Source organism: Coregonus clupeaformis, chromosome 28 (genome assembly GCF_020615455.1).
Source record: "Coregonus clupeaformis isolate EN_2021a chromosome 28, ASM2061545v1, whole genome shotgun sequence".
Lineage (NCBI taxonomy): Eukaryota > Metazoa > Chordata > Actinopteri > Salmoniformes > Salmonidae > Coregonus > Coregonus clupeaformis.
This window is the reverse complement of record NC_059219.1, coordinates 2,619,965-2,637,790: the sequence shown is the minus strand read 5'-3', so window position 1 is coordinate 2,637,790 and position 17,826 is coordinate 2,619,965. Positions and strand designations below refer to the sequence as shown.

The 17,826-nt window shown below is 39.6% G+C and overlaps 1 protein-coding gene and 1 long non-coding RNA gene across 5 annotated transcripts in view; one reads left to right on the top strand and one right to left on the bottom strand.

The window, feature by feature from the left end:
* The window catches only part of LOC121543649 (solute carrier organic anion transporter family member 1C1), a 67,600-nt gene extending 65,146 nt beyond the window's left edge, over window positions 1-2,454 (top strand). For both annotated transcript variants that reach the window (XM_041853688.2, XM_041853687.2), the window contains exon 15: window positions 158-2,454. In XM_041853688.2, the coding sequence (XP_041709622.1) occupies window positions 158-398 (241 nt within the window). In that variant the 3' untranslated portion in view covers window positions 399-2,454. The remainder of the gene's footprint in view (window positions 1-157) is intronic.
* Window positions 2,455-13,364: 10,910 nt separating this feature from the next.
* Window positions 13,365-16,071, bottom strand: LOC121543651. 3 transcript variants are annotated; one of them, XR_005996036.2, is made up of 3 exons: window positions 15,928-16,071; window positions 14,386-14,477; window positions 13,365-14,173 (listed from the first exon to the last, which is right to left on the bottom strand). It is a non-coding gene; the product is annotated as an uncharacterized LOC121543651 (long non-coding RNA). The 3 variants fall into 3 exon arrangements; XR_005996038.2 differs by lacking the exon at window positions 15,928-16,071 and adding an exon at window positions 15,591-15,908; XR_005996037.1 differs by lacking the exon at window positions 15,928-16,071 and adding an exon at window positions 14,751-15,147.
* Window positions 16,072-17,826: the final 1,755 nt, after the last annotated feature.

Sequence of the window (17,826 nt, the reverse complement as noted above, 5' to 3'; positions counted from 1 at the left end):
AAGTGATAATGTCAGAGAGGCATAGCCTCTATAAGATAAGATGCTGAACATTGATTTTCAAGCCAATATGGAAGGCAACCCCAGTAGACTTGCCACTTAAAGCACCCGTGTAATGTCAGGTCTCTGTGTGTGTATCCCCTGGTCTCCCTCTCCTCAGGATAGCGTACCTGGGTCTGACTATGGGCCTGAGGACAGTTTCCTTCCTGCTGTGTATATTGGGATTTGTGCTGCTCAAACGACACCTGCGGAGAGAGGAACGCAGCGCCCACCAAGTGGCCAATGGCGGAGCAGAACTGGAGGCACTCAGGAAAGAGGAGGTCCTAGCCTTCAACTCGGACCAATCACTACGGACTTCAACAACCGACTACAACAACACAGAGAGAGAGACACGGCTGTGACAGTCTGAGCCAATCTCCTCTGATCCCTCACGTTACACACACACACACACACACACACACGCGAGATGTGCAGGAACCAACAACACTCTGCGCCTGACCATCTCATCTTATAGAACATAAATTATATATTTGTACTGGACCTGTCTAGGTTATGTATAGTAAAAAAATAACATGTTTTTGATATAACTGAAGTATTTAATGGATGTACCTGCTGTATTTTACAAAAACACAAATGTAACAACAAAGAATGTCATATTTGTTGTTGGTACAAAGAAAGCATTTGATTGAATTTGTTAACCATTGGTTAATTGTTTTTACTGCAGTGAGAGTCCAGTTTCGGTCACTGAGTATTTTTGTAACAACTCTTAAGGTAGTCTACATTATAATATTGTTAGACAGCCTCAATCTGTTGAAAGAGAATGTCAGACATTCTGTGTTTCACTACTGTAAACATTGCCAAAATGTGATCTCAATAGCCCTGTTTATACCGGGTTCTAACATGCATCCTTCGTCCTGATCTTGATTGGCCAGTGTTACCTAGTGTTGATATTTCAGTTTAACATTTGTAGTGTTGATTCCGGTGTTCAATTAACTCTGTAAGTGTTAAAATTAACACTCAGTGGTGTAAAATAAGCCCACTGTTGGTGTTAATAACCAGTGTTAAACCAAAACCACACTCATCATTATAATATTTCCCAGCATGCTCTATTGCAGGTAGATTCTTTTTTTATAGATTATTTCAATATCTATGTTTTTGCATGTACATTGATTGATTAATTAAGTTTATGCTACTCAAATATAAATAACATGCATTTTTCTAAACAAATACAATATGTTACTTGGACTTATTGCACCCGGCAATGAAATGGTTGCTCCAGTTTAGATGCTTTAGGTAGTCTTATCTCTTATCCTTCCCAACCCAGCAATCATTCTTGCAGGTTGCTGGTGAATAAAAATTCCAAACTTTGGCTAACCCTACTCTGGCAGGATTCCAATAGGAATTACACATCACTTTGCAAGCCAGCATAATGTGACTTGCACACCTGATTTTGCCTGTAAACCATGAGTTTCTGGCCACTGTATTAGGGTTCAAACTAGGCCCTCAAAATAAGGCCTTATGAATTGAGTTGTATAATTGTATTTTAATGATAACATATTCACTTGGTGAAGGCCACAGGACTTAACATGGATGAATGCAACAACCATGTCTCTGTAACTAACAAGTACAGTAATGGGTGGTAACTACAATTAACTCGAAAGGCAAGGCACTCTGGGAAATATTCAAATAAGGATTTACACTAAGCAGTGTGTTAATTTAACACTGAAAAGTGTGGGCCTGTATAGACACTGGACCAGTGTTAAATGTAACACACTCAGTATTGATTTAACACTGGAGAATTTGCTGTATAAGATCTGATCACAATCAGATCACAATGCGCCTGTCTAAAAATGTGGGCACAATCAGAATGTGGACAAAGGACACGTTAGCACAAGGTATAAACGGGGCTACTGTTCATCATGTCTGTGTGACTGTGTTGTGCCACAGGAGATGCCACTGTGCCATCTTACCATAGCTGTTCTCTGCCTTTGGTGTGCAGCAGGAGCTTTCTTATTTCAGTTATGATCAAGTCCACCAGGTGGCAGTATTGCATACTGGTAGTAAATTCATCTCTTGTCTAGAAAGTTACAGTAATATCACAATGAATTGGGATACATACAATTAACAACTCAAAGATCATTATAGATATCAAATGCACATCCACTGGACCACTATACTGTGTTATAGTTCTACCATCAGTGACCATCCACTGTAGGTGCCATTTTCATTATGAGAAGTGAAGCAAATTCGCATAATTTATTGGTCAGTCTGTGTCTGCATGTCTGAATGTGTATACGTTGTGTACGTATGTTTGAAAGTTTTAGGGCTCTATTTAATCTGTATCGCTGAAGTGTTAAGATTGTGCGATAGAAATTGAAATGTCATTTCCGATTGAGCCGACATACAGTGCATTCGGAAAGTATTCAGACCCCTTGACTTATTCCACATTTAGTTACATTACAGCCTTATTCTAAAATGTATTAAATAGTGTGTGCCCCCCCCATCCATCCATCTACACACAATACCCCATAATGACAAAGCAAAAACAGGTTTTTATAAATGTTTGCATATTTATAAAAAATAAAAAACAAATATCACATTGACATAGGTATTCAGACCCTTTACTCAGTACTTTGTTGAAGCACCTTTGGCAGCGAGTACAGCCTTGAGTCTTCTTGGGTATGAAGCTACAAGCTTGGCACATCTGTATTTGGGGAGTTTCTCCCATTCCTCTCTGCAGATCCTCTCAAGCTCTGTCAGGTTGGATGGGGAGTGTCGCTGCACTGCTATTTTCAGGTCTCTCCAGAGATGTTCGATCGGGTTCAAATCCGGGCTCTGGCTGGGCCACTCAAGGACATTCAGATACTTGTCCCGAAGCCACTCCTGCGTTGTCTTGGCTGTGTGCTTAGGGTTGTTGTGCTGTTGGAAGGTGAACCTTCACCCCAGTCTGAGGTCCTGAGCGCTCTGGAGCAGGTTTTTATCAAAGATCTCTCTGTACTTTGCTCCGTTCATCTTTCCATCGATCCTGACTAGTCTCCCAGTCCATGCCACTGAAAAACATCCCCATAGCATGATGCTGCCACCACCATGCTTCACAGTAGGGATGGTGCCAGGTTTCCTCCAGATGTGACGCTTGGCATTCAGGCCAAAGATTTCAATCTTGTTTCTCATGGTCTGAGACTCTTTAGGTGCCTTTTGGCAAACTCCAAGCGGGCTGTCATGTGCCTTTTACTGAGGAGTGGCTTCCGTCTGGCCACTCTACCATAAAGGGCTGATTGGTGGAGTGCTGCAGAGATGGTTGTTCTTCTGGAAGGTTCTCCCATCTCCACAGCTGAACTCTAGAGCTCAGTCAGAGTGACCATCGGGTTCTTGGTCACCTCCATGACCAAGGCCCTTCTCCCCCGATTGCTCAGTTTGGCCGGGCGGCCAGCTCTAGGAAGAGTCTTGGTGGTTCCAAACTTCTTCCATTTAAGAATGATGGAGGCCACTGTGTTGTTGGGGACCTTCAACGCTGCATACATTTTTTGGTACCTTTCCCCAGATCTGTGCCTCGACACAGTCCTGTCTCGGAGCTCTACGGACAATTCCTTCGACCTCATGGCTTGGTTTTTGCTCTGACATGCACTGTCAACTGTGGGTGTGTGCTTTTCCAAATCATGTCCAATCAATTGAATTTACCACAGGTGGACTCCAATCAAGTTGTAGAAACATCTCAAGGTTGATCAATGGAAACAGGATGGACCTGAGCTCAATTTCGAGTCTCAAACATTTATAAAAACCTGTTTTCGCTTTGTCATTATGGGGTATTGTGTGTAGATTGATGAGAAAAATTCATTTTTTATCCAGTTTAGAATAAGGCAGTAGTGTAACAAAATGTGGAAAAAGTAAAGGGGTCTAAATACTTTCCGAAGGCACTGTCTGCAGCGTTTACCGTGAATGCAGTCTCCGCTAACGTTGAAATATTGCCTTTATATTTTAATCACACTAACGCTGAATTTCCGCGATACGGATTGAATATGTGCCAAAACCTCAGAACAAAAACATCATGGTCTATTCTCAGGTTGTATCAAGTTTGTTCCTAAATTTAGTGAATAAACATATCTTTATATTATACAGGTGAATATTTCAATCACTGGGGTTGGTGGGCCAAATATATGTTGATTTGGCAAGTGATACAAAGGAACATTTGTATTTGAATCGCTTTGTTTTGTGAAACAAATTAAATGGATGGCATTTCTCACTCGCTTAAAAAATCTGAATGTATATAGTTGTATTTCTTCGATTAAACAAAGAGAATATCTTGTAAATGTTATACAATAATAAAACATTTAATATGGGATAACATGTTGATATGTGGAGACAATTTTTAAAAACTAAAAAACAGCAAAAACAACTTAATAGTGAGCAATACTCAAATATTGAAACACTTTCTTACTCAAGGCAGATTTTTGTACTTGGAATGAGAAAATATATCTACAGTCGTCTGAAAGGCACTTATTATTCTATCAGGGAAGCTACTGTCCCCTAGTATTGGAATTTAATTTGATTTAAGTACTGGGGGATGTACAGTACAGTACCGGGGCCCTATAAGAGATAAGTACTTAGGGGATTGGGGCTAGAGGAAGATTTGTTGGTCAATTATCAATCCCACTCCAAGTGCTGACCCGGTCTACCCTACCCAACTCAACCCCTGGCCTGGGAGAAGAGGAAATATGAATTTCGTCAGACTTTTCTATTTCAGTATCCTTATTACAAAATAGAAAATCATGACCCAACCTTGGATTTTCAATCTAGCCAAACCCTGACCCTGTGTAATATTCACAAACCCCTTCACATCTAAGAACATCTAAGAGGACTGAAAACAGAACATCACCATTAATATCAAATATTCAACAACAATAATCACTCAATATAGCTTCTCTACCCCTATGAACTCAATGCTAATTGTGTTTTACAAAACACATACAACTCAATCTGTAATATGCATAGCTGCTAAGGTAAAACATTTATATGAATGCAACGGTGCTCTTGCCATGTACAGGAAAAAAACAGCATAGCAAGCCCATTACATCAAAAATACATTCACAGTAGAAGACCACTGTAATCTGAAGCTTCTACAGCCATGCATGCAGGCATTCATTCACAACTGTGCAATTCTCCAAAAGTCAGCAAATAATATAAACACTATTTCTAGGCTGGTGTAGAAGCTATTCTATTATAAACGTGCTCAGGTGCTTTTTATCTGAGGTTTGCCGGCTCAGTGAGGCTTTGGAGGAGTAATTTACTTAGCGGCACCCGAACCCAGAAACGAAACGGGTGAATGAAAAGCAAACTTTGGAGACAATTGTTTCACGCTCCTTTTTTGCATTTCATTGGAATTACAGATACTGATGATAACCTATTGCAGCCCCCTCTCTTTCCCTTGGCTTCTATTTCTGACGCTCTGTCACTGTTCTTTTGGCTTCATACTGCGATGCACAAGAAGTGGTGTAAAGTTAAGTAAAAACTGGGCTGTACAACTGTACAACAAGGCTGCACGAAAGAAAACTTAAGTAAAAATACTTTAAGGTACTACTTAAGTCGTTTTTTGGAGAATCTGTACATTACTTTACTATTTATATTTTTGACAACTTTTACTTTTTCTTCACTACATTCCTAAAGAAAATGATGTACTTTTTACTCCATACATTTTCACTGTCACCCAAAAGTACTTGTTACATTTTGAATGCTTAGCAGGACAGGACAATTGTCCAATTAATGCACTAATCAAGAGAATATCCCTGGCCTTCCCTACTGCCTCTAATCTGGCGGACTCACGAAACACAAATGCTTCATTTGTAAATTATGTCTGAGTGTTGGTGTGCCCCTGGCTATCCGTGCATTTGGTTTGCTTAATATAATTTGGTTTAAGTAATATAATTTGGTTTGCTTAATATAATTTGGCTTGCTTAATATAAGGAATTTGAGAAAAAATAAGAAACCTGCACACTGCTCTTGCTAATATCACTTCTCTTTATTAAGCTTTACATATCGGCCTTAAGGCCTTAGTCAGTGCTTTTGTGAGTGTGTATAATTTGCACCCTTATGTAGACATTGCTCCAGGACCGCCGAGACGCCTGAATGGGAAATGGCTGCGAGTAGTGCGGACAAAATTGAGAAAAAGTTGGTGAAGCAACAGCTGTGCTGGAATGCGAACAATATGGGTGTCAGTTCTGATGGTATGGAGCGGGAGGATGAGGGTCAAGGGCCGGAATGGTCGGTAGTGGAAAGACATAGGAAGAAGAGAGATCATGATACAGAAAGCAGTTGAGCGTCTAGTAAAGAAAGCATAAAGAGGGCCAAGCTAGGAAGCAAAAGTAGTGATGTGTTGGAGTGGAAAGTAGTGAATGTGTTTGATGAGACCACAGGGCCTCACTTACACCCTATCTGACTAACTAATGCAGTAGAGAAAGAGGTAAAGTGAAATTAGTTCGGTTCATTGGAAATGGTAGATTGTTAATATTGTGTGGTAGCCAGGTAGCAAGTGAAGATTTTGAAAATGGAAACGCTTAATGGGAAGAAGATTAAAATCGATGTCCCAGGTGTTTATGCTAGATTGAGGGGAGTCATCACTGTGGTCCCAGTGTAAATGTCCACAGATGATATTAAAGCAAATGTGAAGGGAGGCAGAGTGATTGAGGCCAAAAGGTTGATCAGTAGAAAAGAGGGTCAAAGAAGTGAAAGCTTATCAGTGATGCTGAGGTTTGACAAAGTCTTGCCGGTAAAAGTACAGATAGGATTCCTTAGTTTCAACGTTAGAGAATTTGTCCCATATGCATTGCGGTGTTTTAAATGCCAACGAATAGGACATGTAGCTGCTCAGTGTAAAGGAAAGAAAATATGTGTGTGGAGGGGCACATAATTACGGTGAATGTGTAAGCAATGTGAAGGTTAAGCGCTGCAATTGTGGGGGGAACACAGTGCAGCATTTGGTGGATGCCAGGTACAGAGAGAGGCTAGAGAGGCTCAGAGACATAGGATCAGTCATGATGTATCGTATGCAGAAGCCGTAAAACAGATTGGTAGAACTACAGTGCGGACTGATGGAGCTTACATGGATGCACCTGTAGTAAGTGGACCTACTGTCGGGGCTGGTGCTTCTGATGGTCCTGGCATGGTTTCGAGGCCTGTTCAGAATTCTTGTGCTCATGAATTGCGGTGTCAAAGGACACTTTGATAATGAATAAAGTTGACGTCATAGCTTTTATTGGTAAGGTTATAAAAACGACTCGGGTTGTGGAAAGCAGAAATCACAGCCATAGACGACTCAATCAACCAGTCCATTGGGAAATACAGAGACTTCCTACAAACAACAAAGATCAAGAAATATCAGCGAGACACAGAGGACTACCTGGTCTACGCATGGAAAGGCCCAAGGATGGGAGCACGGAGAGGCCGACATAGGGACTCCCCACTGACCGAGGGACGCAGATACGCAGCAGCTGGGGGACACGGAAACGCAGACACAGAGGCATCCACTGAGAGCAAATTCCCTACAGACTGCGACTCCAGCTATAATCGCACACGGACTGTTTTTTTAGCCCGAAAGCAGTACAACAAGGCTGCACGAAAGAAAATAAACAATGAGGAGAGGCAAGCTGTGAAAGAGGGGCCCAGAAACACAGGCCGTGGACACGGAGCTACAGCAGGACGTGGTAATTAACCTCTCCAAAAAAGAGCTCAGTCTTATCTAAGGGCCTCTCTTTTGTACCTACATGTACAGTCAAACCATTTGATGCAAAAGTAGATATTTTTTAATTCTTTCGCAAGATTAAACTTAAACACATGTTTTTCCAAAACACTGTTTCTGGCCTAGAAACCCAACAAGGAACTGTTACCCATTTTAAGCCCCCAAAAAAAGTCTGTCCAATGGTTAACAACTCTTCGATTAATACCTATTGTAGGTTAGTCGAACAAGAAGCCATGTCTGTATATACGAGAAAAACAAACCATATTCAGAAGAACCTCAACAGGACAGAAGAACATGCACTTAATGAACTTTGGCTATCAAACCTGCAGACAAGAGGGGTGCTGTGGTCGTTTTAGACTATGAAAAATACAAATAATAGATTCAGAGACAACTCAGTAATGAACGTTTCTATAGAAAACTGAGTGTTGATCCCACACAGGTGTCCAATGGGATATTAGCTCTAATCTGGAGCAAGCCCTATTAAACAACCTTATCTCAGGCAGACCTATTTGATAGACCGAGATACTAACAACTACCCACCAACAAACTCTATTCTTGAGCTGGTTGAATATGTTTTGACGTATAACTATTTGAGGTTTGATGATGAATACTTCCTCCAAACGAATGGAACATCAATGGGCTCCACATTCGCTCCAAGCTATGCTAACCTTAATGTGGGTAATTTTGAAGAACGTTTTGTTATGGAGAGGAACGGGAGAAGAGCTGTCAGATTTTATGGCAATACTCAATGACATGGACCCCAATCTCAGATTCACTATTGAATCTGACACTAAACGTGTTCATTACCTCGATATGTGGATTGAGAAATCCAATGGAACCCTGTTTACAACTCTGTACAGAAAAGAAACGGACAGAAACACTCTATTACAAGGGGACAGCTTCCACCCTGAGCCATTCAAGAGAACTTCCAAGAAGCCAGTGTTTCAGACTGCGCCGTATATGCCACTCCACAGAGGACTATCTAGAAAAAGCAATACGTTTCTAAGAAGAGGCTACTCTCCATAATGTGTGGATGAAGCTCTTAATTTGCCATTAGTGAAAACACGAGATGAACTGCTACAAAAAAGACGACCTATAGGTAAAGAACACTGTAATGTCCACCACCACATATACTTTGAACTCGCGCAAAGTGGGAGATGCTGTCAAGAAACACTGGCTGTTTTATTATCGGACCCAGCTTTGCCAGCTGAATTTAAGAACCCACCACTTATTGTACATAGGAGAGGTCGCAATTTACGCGACAAATTGGTCCATGCCAACTACCAGCCACAAAAGAAAATGAGCCAGGTTATTTTACGCCCTCTTCCGAATGGTAGCTATTAATGCAGAGGTTGCGCACAGTGCAACAATATGACGTGTGAATATTTCTGCCACCAACATACAGGAAAACGGTTCCAAATAAATTACATTTACATGCTCCACCACCCATGTTATCTACATGATTAAATGTCCATGTGGGCTGTGTTATGTAGGTAAAACATCGTGTTTCTCTCAAACAGAGAATTAGTGAACATAAAAGTTCAATCAGGAGTGTTAACATATAGACTAATATGTTATAAATTGTGTTCTTACACTGGTACAGTTATGCCCTATGAGAGATGTACAACTGCGCATATGCGAAAATAAAGAAAGGGCATTTTCCCGCGTTCTGGTTGAAACACCAACGATGAACATGTGTGTTTATTCCTCCGTTAAGTAAGCCGGTATTCCTGTCCTGAAGATGACAGCACCAACAAGGAGAAAAGACAGGGATTATCCAGTCGCAGTACAGTTTAATGACCAAAAACATGACATTTCTACCTTTAGATTTTGTGGCATAGAGAAAGTCAAGATATCAGACAGGGGAGGTGATATAAATAATACTCTGAGCAAAAGAGAATGTTTTGGGATTTTCACCCTCCAGACATTATTCCTAAAAGGTCTTAATGATGAAATGCCAATGCATGTTGTGTTGTAAATGTGAACATGAATGAATGCCACCACTTCAGATTACTCTGACGTTGTTTCTTGCACTGTACCCAATGAGCCCTCTGGGCTCTAGTGACGAGAACCACATTTAGGAGCCTGGCAGGTTTAAAATGAATAAATTATGTCAAATGTGTCTTAAAGACCGAATCAGCATTTGGGGGAAAAGCGCCGCTGTTCGCCCAGAGTCTTCGTTTTGTTGTTGAAACAGAGGAGAGGACTGTCCGGCAGCGTGTTAAAAAACAACCGTACATATTCTGCTGTTCTATTGCATGTGCAGTGATGTCAGAGGGGGAAAAAACGGTTGGTTGTTCGTAGTAACTTCTTTGTTGTTGTAATATCCCAAACGGATGTTGCAGTTCCACCAATTTAAGGATTCTAGCTTTACATTTTGCAGACACTTTCATCCAGAGCGATTTACAGGAGCAATTAGGGTTAAGTACCCCAGCAGTGCCTTACTCAAGGGTACATTGACAGTCTTCACCTAGTTAGCTCGGGGGATTCGAATCAGCAACCTTTCGGTTACTGGCCCAACGCTCTTAACCTCTAGGCTACCTGCTATTGTCGAAGACGATTTATCCATATGTTCTCGCATACATTTGATGGCATTTTCATCACGCTACGACACCAACAGTAGCAAGTACGGTATGGTCTTTGACTGAATGTGGGCTTGTAAGCGATACACTTCAGTCTTTCATGGCTAATCTCGGTTAACCCAGAACTAAAATCTTGCGTAATTTTGTCAGATGCTTGAGTAAATTCTGGGGGAGACGTGTTAGAAAATGTACTAACACGATTTGCGAAGTGTCCACCATCGTAAACGGAAACTCGTTCAAAGCGACCTGAAACGCTCAAATTTTGACCTGTGTTTATTATCGGTTAGTGCTATCCGGGGTCCTTGGGAGGTCCCTACTCTAACCATTTAACATTTCAACTTCAATGGGGGGTAGGAACGTCCCAAGGATCCCAGAGAGCAAGTACCGTTTATCATCTGTGTTGGCTTTGATGATTTGAATCAGGTGTGGAATGCTAAGGCAAAAACTGAAATGTGCACCTCTTCTGGTCCCCAGGACCAGGATTGATAACCACTGCTTTAACCCGATACCCCCTTACTAGTTCCCATATGCCCCCCTTTAAATATATATATTTTTTGTAGGTTTGTCCTGGTTGTGATTCGTATTTTATGTGTTTATACATCATGTTAAAAAAAAAACGAAATATCTTGAGATAGCTGATTGCTGTCGTGGTAATTATTCTAATCAAAGGAGAGACTTAGATTTCCTCAAAACCATCAAACTTCATTAATAATTACTGCAGTAATGGAGCGTTAACGGTTCACCCAATGGTGTAGAGTTAAGGCCCAAATAAGCAGCGTTAGGTTACAACTTGTTATAGTCTTTCTGAGTCCGTGATGAAGAACAGATATGTGAAATCATACAAAGGTACATTGTGCTCTCATGCAACAGACAGCAATATTTACATGGCGCCAAATATCTGTTTCTAGTTAATTTACTACCTGTTTATACAGAAATACTAATGCAACATAGGATACGAAGTCCTTCCCTTAATTTATGAAATCCAGTGTTCATTAATAATCTGGAGGGAGGGTTCTCATCACCCTGGCAGACAGACCAGCATTTCACAGACACTACTAATGGAATGGAGTGTTTAATTATCACCAAGCCATCGTAGATCGACTGTCAGCGTTAAGCCTCAGAGGCTCCTCTCGGAAGAAAAAATCATTGTGAAAGTACTAATATAGGAATACTTTCTAATATAAAAGTAATGTGATTAACATAATGTTGTAATTCTACGACATTACTGATGTGCCGCTTAGCGCTGTTTTAACGCAGGTGTTGCTCATCATGTCTGATTGCATTGACGCGTAGGCTATATGTGGCCATTGTCATTGTGTATGCTCTGATGAAGGTCTTGCGTCCGAAAGATTAGCCTACTGAAATAAATGTATGCATTGATCCTGAGTGTTCAGAGACTTTATTCCATTACAGTATTGCTTCATCTCCTGCACCTTCTCTACAGTTGGGTGTGCGACAGATTCTCCTAAATTGATGTGTGATTAGACAAAGTATTTTATTATGCTTGAAATATGAGTAATCTGCTATGAATTCCTTACTGCTATTGTGAAATAAAGACATTATCAACTAAAACTGAATGGATTAATCTCTTTCATGTACATGTTTTAAAACGACCAATTTCTTGTTTATCACTGTCAAATTTATTTCTCGCAAGACTGCAGGTAACAAATGGAGTAAAGTTCAAACTAAGATGCCTCCAGTGTTTAATTGCATTCCTCCTTCAGTCCCGCATCCCTCCTGCCAAAGGTATCTCATGTAGTAGTGTGTGACTCAGGTGTTGTGATATTGAAAAGTTATGTTTTTGTTTATATTCAAATATCAATCAAACATTTTTAAATATGAGTACAATCAAGTTCTTTCCAAAAGTTTGAGTATATTCAAATGTAGTGGTCAGCCCGCTGTATATATACCATGAGAATTGGGCCGTTTTGACCCATTCACCTAAGATGTTAGGAGTGCTGTCATGATAATATAAGTCATATAATCTTAAAGAGGGTTAATTAACTGTCTTTGGGGTGTAATATGTTGGGGAAATTGGTATTGGAGAGTCTGACATGAAATCTCAACGCCACTCTACCCACTGCTGTCAGACTGTATAATAACTCTAGCGCTTAAATGGTTTTCCCAAACATTATTTTTTACAATCACATTTTAATATTTCAATTTCCATCATGAAAAATGTCCTGTAATGTTTCAAGTGTTCTGTATTCTATTTGTCACGTATTATGTGTTATGTATTTTAAATGAGTGTTTTGCAATTATTAGTAATGTAAATTCTGCATTTCTTCCGTTTTATGTGAGCAAGAATAAATTAACTCAAACTAACCTGAGTTTTGTGTAACCAGCAATTCCCAGTGAGACTTGTTCCATTTCAAGCTATTCAGCTATGGGTTTTAGTACCCTATTATAATAATACAAGTCATATCATCTTAAAAAGGGTTAATTAACCATCCTTGGGGAGTAACATGTTGGGAAAAGTGGTATTGGAGAGTCTGACATGAAATCTCAACCCTAACCTGTTCTGTGAAACCAGCAATTCCCAGTGAAATTTGTTTCAAACCATTCAGCTATGGGTTTTAGTACCCTATCATAATAATATCATAAGTCATTTCAGCTTAAAAATTGTTAATTAATAACTTCACCACGCTTACAGGGACATTCAATGTCTGCCTTTTTAAAGTTTTACCCATCTACCAATTATAGGTGCCTTTCTTTTCAAGGCATTGGAAAACCTCCCTGGTCTTTGTGGTATTTTACAGATAATTGTATGTGTGGGGTACAGAGATGAGGTAGTCATTCAAAAATAATGTTAAACACAGTTGTTGCACACAGTGAGTCCATGCAACTTATGTGACTTGTTAAGCACATTTTTACTCCTGAACTTATTTAGGTTTGCCATGAGAAAGGGGTTGAATACTTATTGACTCAATACATTTCAGCTTACATTTTTGTAATTAATTAGTTAAAATTTCAAAATACATAATTTTACTTTGAGATTATGGGGTATTTTGTGTAGGCCAGTGACCAACAAATCTCTTTTTTTTTTTTTTTTTTTTATTCAGGCTGTAACAGAACAAAATGTGGAAAAAGACAAGGGGTGTGCATACTTTCTGAAGGCACTGTAAGTACTAAGGGGATGGGGGCTAGAGGAAGATTTGTAGGTCAATTATCAATCCCAAGTGCTGACCCTGTCTACCCAACCAAACCCCTGGGCTGGGACAGTCATACTCTCTGGTTTTATTAGTTTATACAATCTTCAGTTGTGTGTGACACACTACAGGGGGTCAGAGTGAGAAGAGGGAATAGGAATTTCCTCACACTTTTGTAACTGTTTGAGAATCCTTATTACAAAACAGAAAATCATGACCCAATATTGGATTTTCAATCTAGCCTAACCCTGACCCTGTGTAATATTCACAAACCACTTAACATCTAAATATGTAGAATATCTCCAGAGGAATGGAAACAAAACATCACCATTTATATCAAATATTCAACAACAAAAATGACTCAATATGGCTACTCTACCCCCAATGAACTCGATGCTATTTTTTTTATACAAAACACATACAATTACATCTGTAGTCTGCATAGTTGCTAAGGTAAAAAACTGGAATATAGACATAATTGATATGAATGCAATGGTGCTCTTGCCATGTACAGGAAAAAAACTGCATAGCAAGCCCATTACATCAAAAATACATTCACAGTAGACCACTGTAATCTGAAGCTTGTACAGCCATGCAAAGTGATAGCGTGCGTGAAAGTGTTTTTTCTGGTTTCTTGGTACGACCTGTAAACGTTCTGACCGCTGTAATCATAAGCACGATCAATCATCCTTTTTGTCTCCACTCTCTTGAAGATTCTAGAAAAAATTATATATACAGTATATCTGAAGTGGTAGAAGTAAATATACAGTAGTAGTACTAAAGTCAGAGCTGAAGTATTCTGTCTACATTTCAGCAGAGTAGTAATATACAGTATCTACTATAAGTGTTGACAGCTTTGAACAAGGCTGGGTGAGCAGTAATATGTAGGCTAAGTGTAGATACTGTATGTGAGCTGGTCTGGGGTTACCTGGTGTTCATTCAGCAGTCGGTCGTATTCTTTGGTCAGTCCATCGGATTGTTTCTTCATAGCTTCCATCTCGGATTGTGACTTTTTCAAGGCTAAGGCAAACATTGACCCCAAAGCATTCCTATTAACATCCAATTCCCATGCAGTTTCCTATGGATATACTGTATTTCAGCTAACTGTGAAACCGCAAATGTATTCAGAACAATGCAGTCCCTGTTTCAGTGATACGCCTCTTATGCTAGTTAGTTACCTACAAAGTTCACATGCTTGGTTAAAGGTGCTACACATTTTTGCATAGTAATTTCAGAAAATGTCAATATATCTGCAGTAATAATGGAATGATAGCGTTTCACAATATTACTTACCCACCAGTGTTGTGATTGACTGATATTAGCCTTTTGATTTCTCCCGCTGGAGCGGCATCTGACGTAAAAACGGGAAAGCTGTTCTGACTTTGTGGCTGTATTATCTAGTGGATATCGCGTTGTCATATCCTGGTTGCTAAAGTTCTTCATTGTTCGCTCAATATCAGTTTATGTGAGAAAACAAGCACTGAATAGTGTAGGGACCATCTAAATCACTGTGAAATATCTTGCAATTCACATAGCATTAGATTGCATTCAAAACAAATATCCTCCCTCCCCCGTACCCCAATTCCCCTAACATGGCAGAGACTTGCGCTTGAGCCTTTTACTTTCGGTTTTGGTACACCAGCTTCAAACAGCTGTAAAAACGATATTATTGAAAATATATTTCACAGCAATTTAGATGGTACAATAATTCCCTACACTATTCAGTGCTTGTTCTCACATAAACTGAAATTGAGCAAACAGTGCACAATTTTAGAAACCAGGAAATGACAGAGCGATTTCCACAAGTTAACACAGCCACAAAGTCAGAACAGACGTGCTCCAGCAGGAGAAATCAACAGGCGAATATATATCATATCACTATTACTCCAGATATATTATGGAAATTGTCTGAAATTACAATGCAAAAATGTGAATACAAAATCCTATGTGTAACACCTACAAAAATCTAATCCAATTGTATTTGTCACATGCGCCGAATACAACAGACCTTACAGTGAAATGCTTACGTACAAGCCCTTAACCAACAATGCAGTTTTAAGAAAAATAAGTGTTAAGTAAAAAATAACAAATAATTTAAGAGCAGCAGTAAAATAACAGGCTATATACACATACACGGGGTACCGGTACAGAGTCAACGTGCGGGGGCACAGGTTAGTCGAGCACTAAGCTGCTGTTTCATTCGGTGTATAACATACGTCCTTATATCATAGAAATAGTAGCTACGCCTTCTCCATTCTGTTGCTAGCTAGCTATATATTTCTAAAGACTTTGCCTCATGCAGTGAAATCAGCCAGGCAGCTGGCCATCTGTTAGGAGAGAAGCGATAACGTTAGTTATCTAACTAACTGGTACTATAACGTTAGCAAATACTTTTGTGAAATAGTTAGTTGCTACACATATGAGGAGCCAAGTTCAATGTCTTAATAACTATGCAAAGTATGCAACTTACTCAGCGGCAGCCGAACAAAGAAACGATCGAAACAGGAGGATGCAAAGAGAAAAGCAAACTTGAGACAGTTGTTTCACGCTCCTTTGTTTTTTTGCGTCTCATTGGAATGACATCGTACAGAAGCTTTTAGCTGTTCGCTTTCTGTCTTATTTTCTAATGAGGATAACCAATAAGGTTCTGACAAATATTGTAAATACCATACTGTACACGTCATGGAAAGTACAAATATGTTGAAATTAGGTGTAATGTGTTTGGTTTTGTTTGTACCGTTTGACCATGTTGAAGTGAATCTAATGTAACCTTAGTTTATTGCAGGTAGAGGGCAGTGGTGGAAAAAGTACCCAATTGTAATACTTGAATAAAAGTAAAGATACATTAATAGAAATTGACTCAAGTAAAAGTTAAAGTCACCCAGTAAAATACTACTTGAGTAACAGTCTAAAAGTATTTGGTTTTAAATATACTTAAGTATCAAAAGTAAATGTAATTGCTAGAATATACTTAAGTATCAAAAGTAAAAGTATAAATAATTTCAAATTCTTTATGTTTGGCAAACCAGACAGCACCATTTTCTTGTTTAAAAAAAATGTACGGATAGCCAGGGGCACACTCCAAAACTCAGACATAATTTACAATCGAAGCATGTGTGTTTATGTCCGCCAGATCAGAGGCAGTCAGGATGATCAGGGATAAGTGCGTGAATTCGACAATTTTTCTGTCCTGCTAAGCATTCAAAATGTAACAAGTACTTTTGGGTGTCAGGGAAAATGTATGTTGTAAAAAGTACAATTTTCTTTAGGAATGTAGTGAAGTAAAAGTAAAAGTAGTCAAACATATAAATAGTATAGTAAAGTACAGATACCCCAAAAAACTACTTAAGTAGTACTTTAAAGTATTTTTACTTAAGTAGTTTACACCACTGGTAGAGGGGCACATTATATGCACACAGACTGCACACCTCAACTATCAGAATGAGATAAGAAAAGAGGTTAAATAGTAAACAAACACTTTTATAACATGAACAATAAAATATACCCAGACAGTGTTTATGATAGGCCTACAGTCTGTGTGTCTGGGGATCCATATGTATTGTGGAGGTAGTCTATGACAGCGGCGCTGCTTTGCAGGGAGTTGAACACCTTCCTCTCGGGCTGGGAGCAGACCCTCTCCAGCATGTAGATGAGATGCTGGTGGAAGCAAGTGAAAGGGGTCCCCTGGTCCGTGGCGAGGTCCACCCAGTCCCACACACACACAAGAGCCAAGAGTCTCATTGTAGCCAGCGAACATGGCCTGGTTGGACAACAGCCCCCGGGCTGCCATCACACCTACAGGACAGGGCATGTGAAGTGGGAGGGGAAGTGCCTTGAGTGAGCCATATAACTATAAAGATCCTGTAAAGAGATATTCTATATTTTCTCTAATTACTTCTGTGCATGGATCCTCTAGCTAACCATTTATGTATTTACAATTCATATCTGTTAAGATGACACAATAAACAGAGAATGATTTCCCTAGAGGGAATGAGAGATTACAGACTAAATGCAGATGAAAAGCTGATAAAGTGTTAATGATAAGGAGGGCTATGAAGTTCTGTGAAAATCAACCATGACAGTGGCTCCCAGGAAACCCCCCATGTTGTAGTTTTTTTTCATAGAACATCACTTTGGCCTATATAAAGGTATTTAATTTGAAGCCATTTCAAGAGCATCTTTCCCAAGGAAAAAACTACATATGTGTAGTTACTAAGGGTCTGTCTCATATGACACCCTATTCCCATACAGAGTGCACTACTTTTGACCAGAGCCCTGTGTGACTGCCTTTTGAGTCTCTGGTCACAAGTAGTGCACAATATTGGGAATAAGGAATCAATTGCGATTTGCACTAATTGAACTGACCATT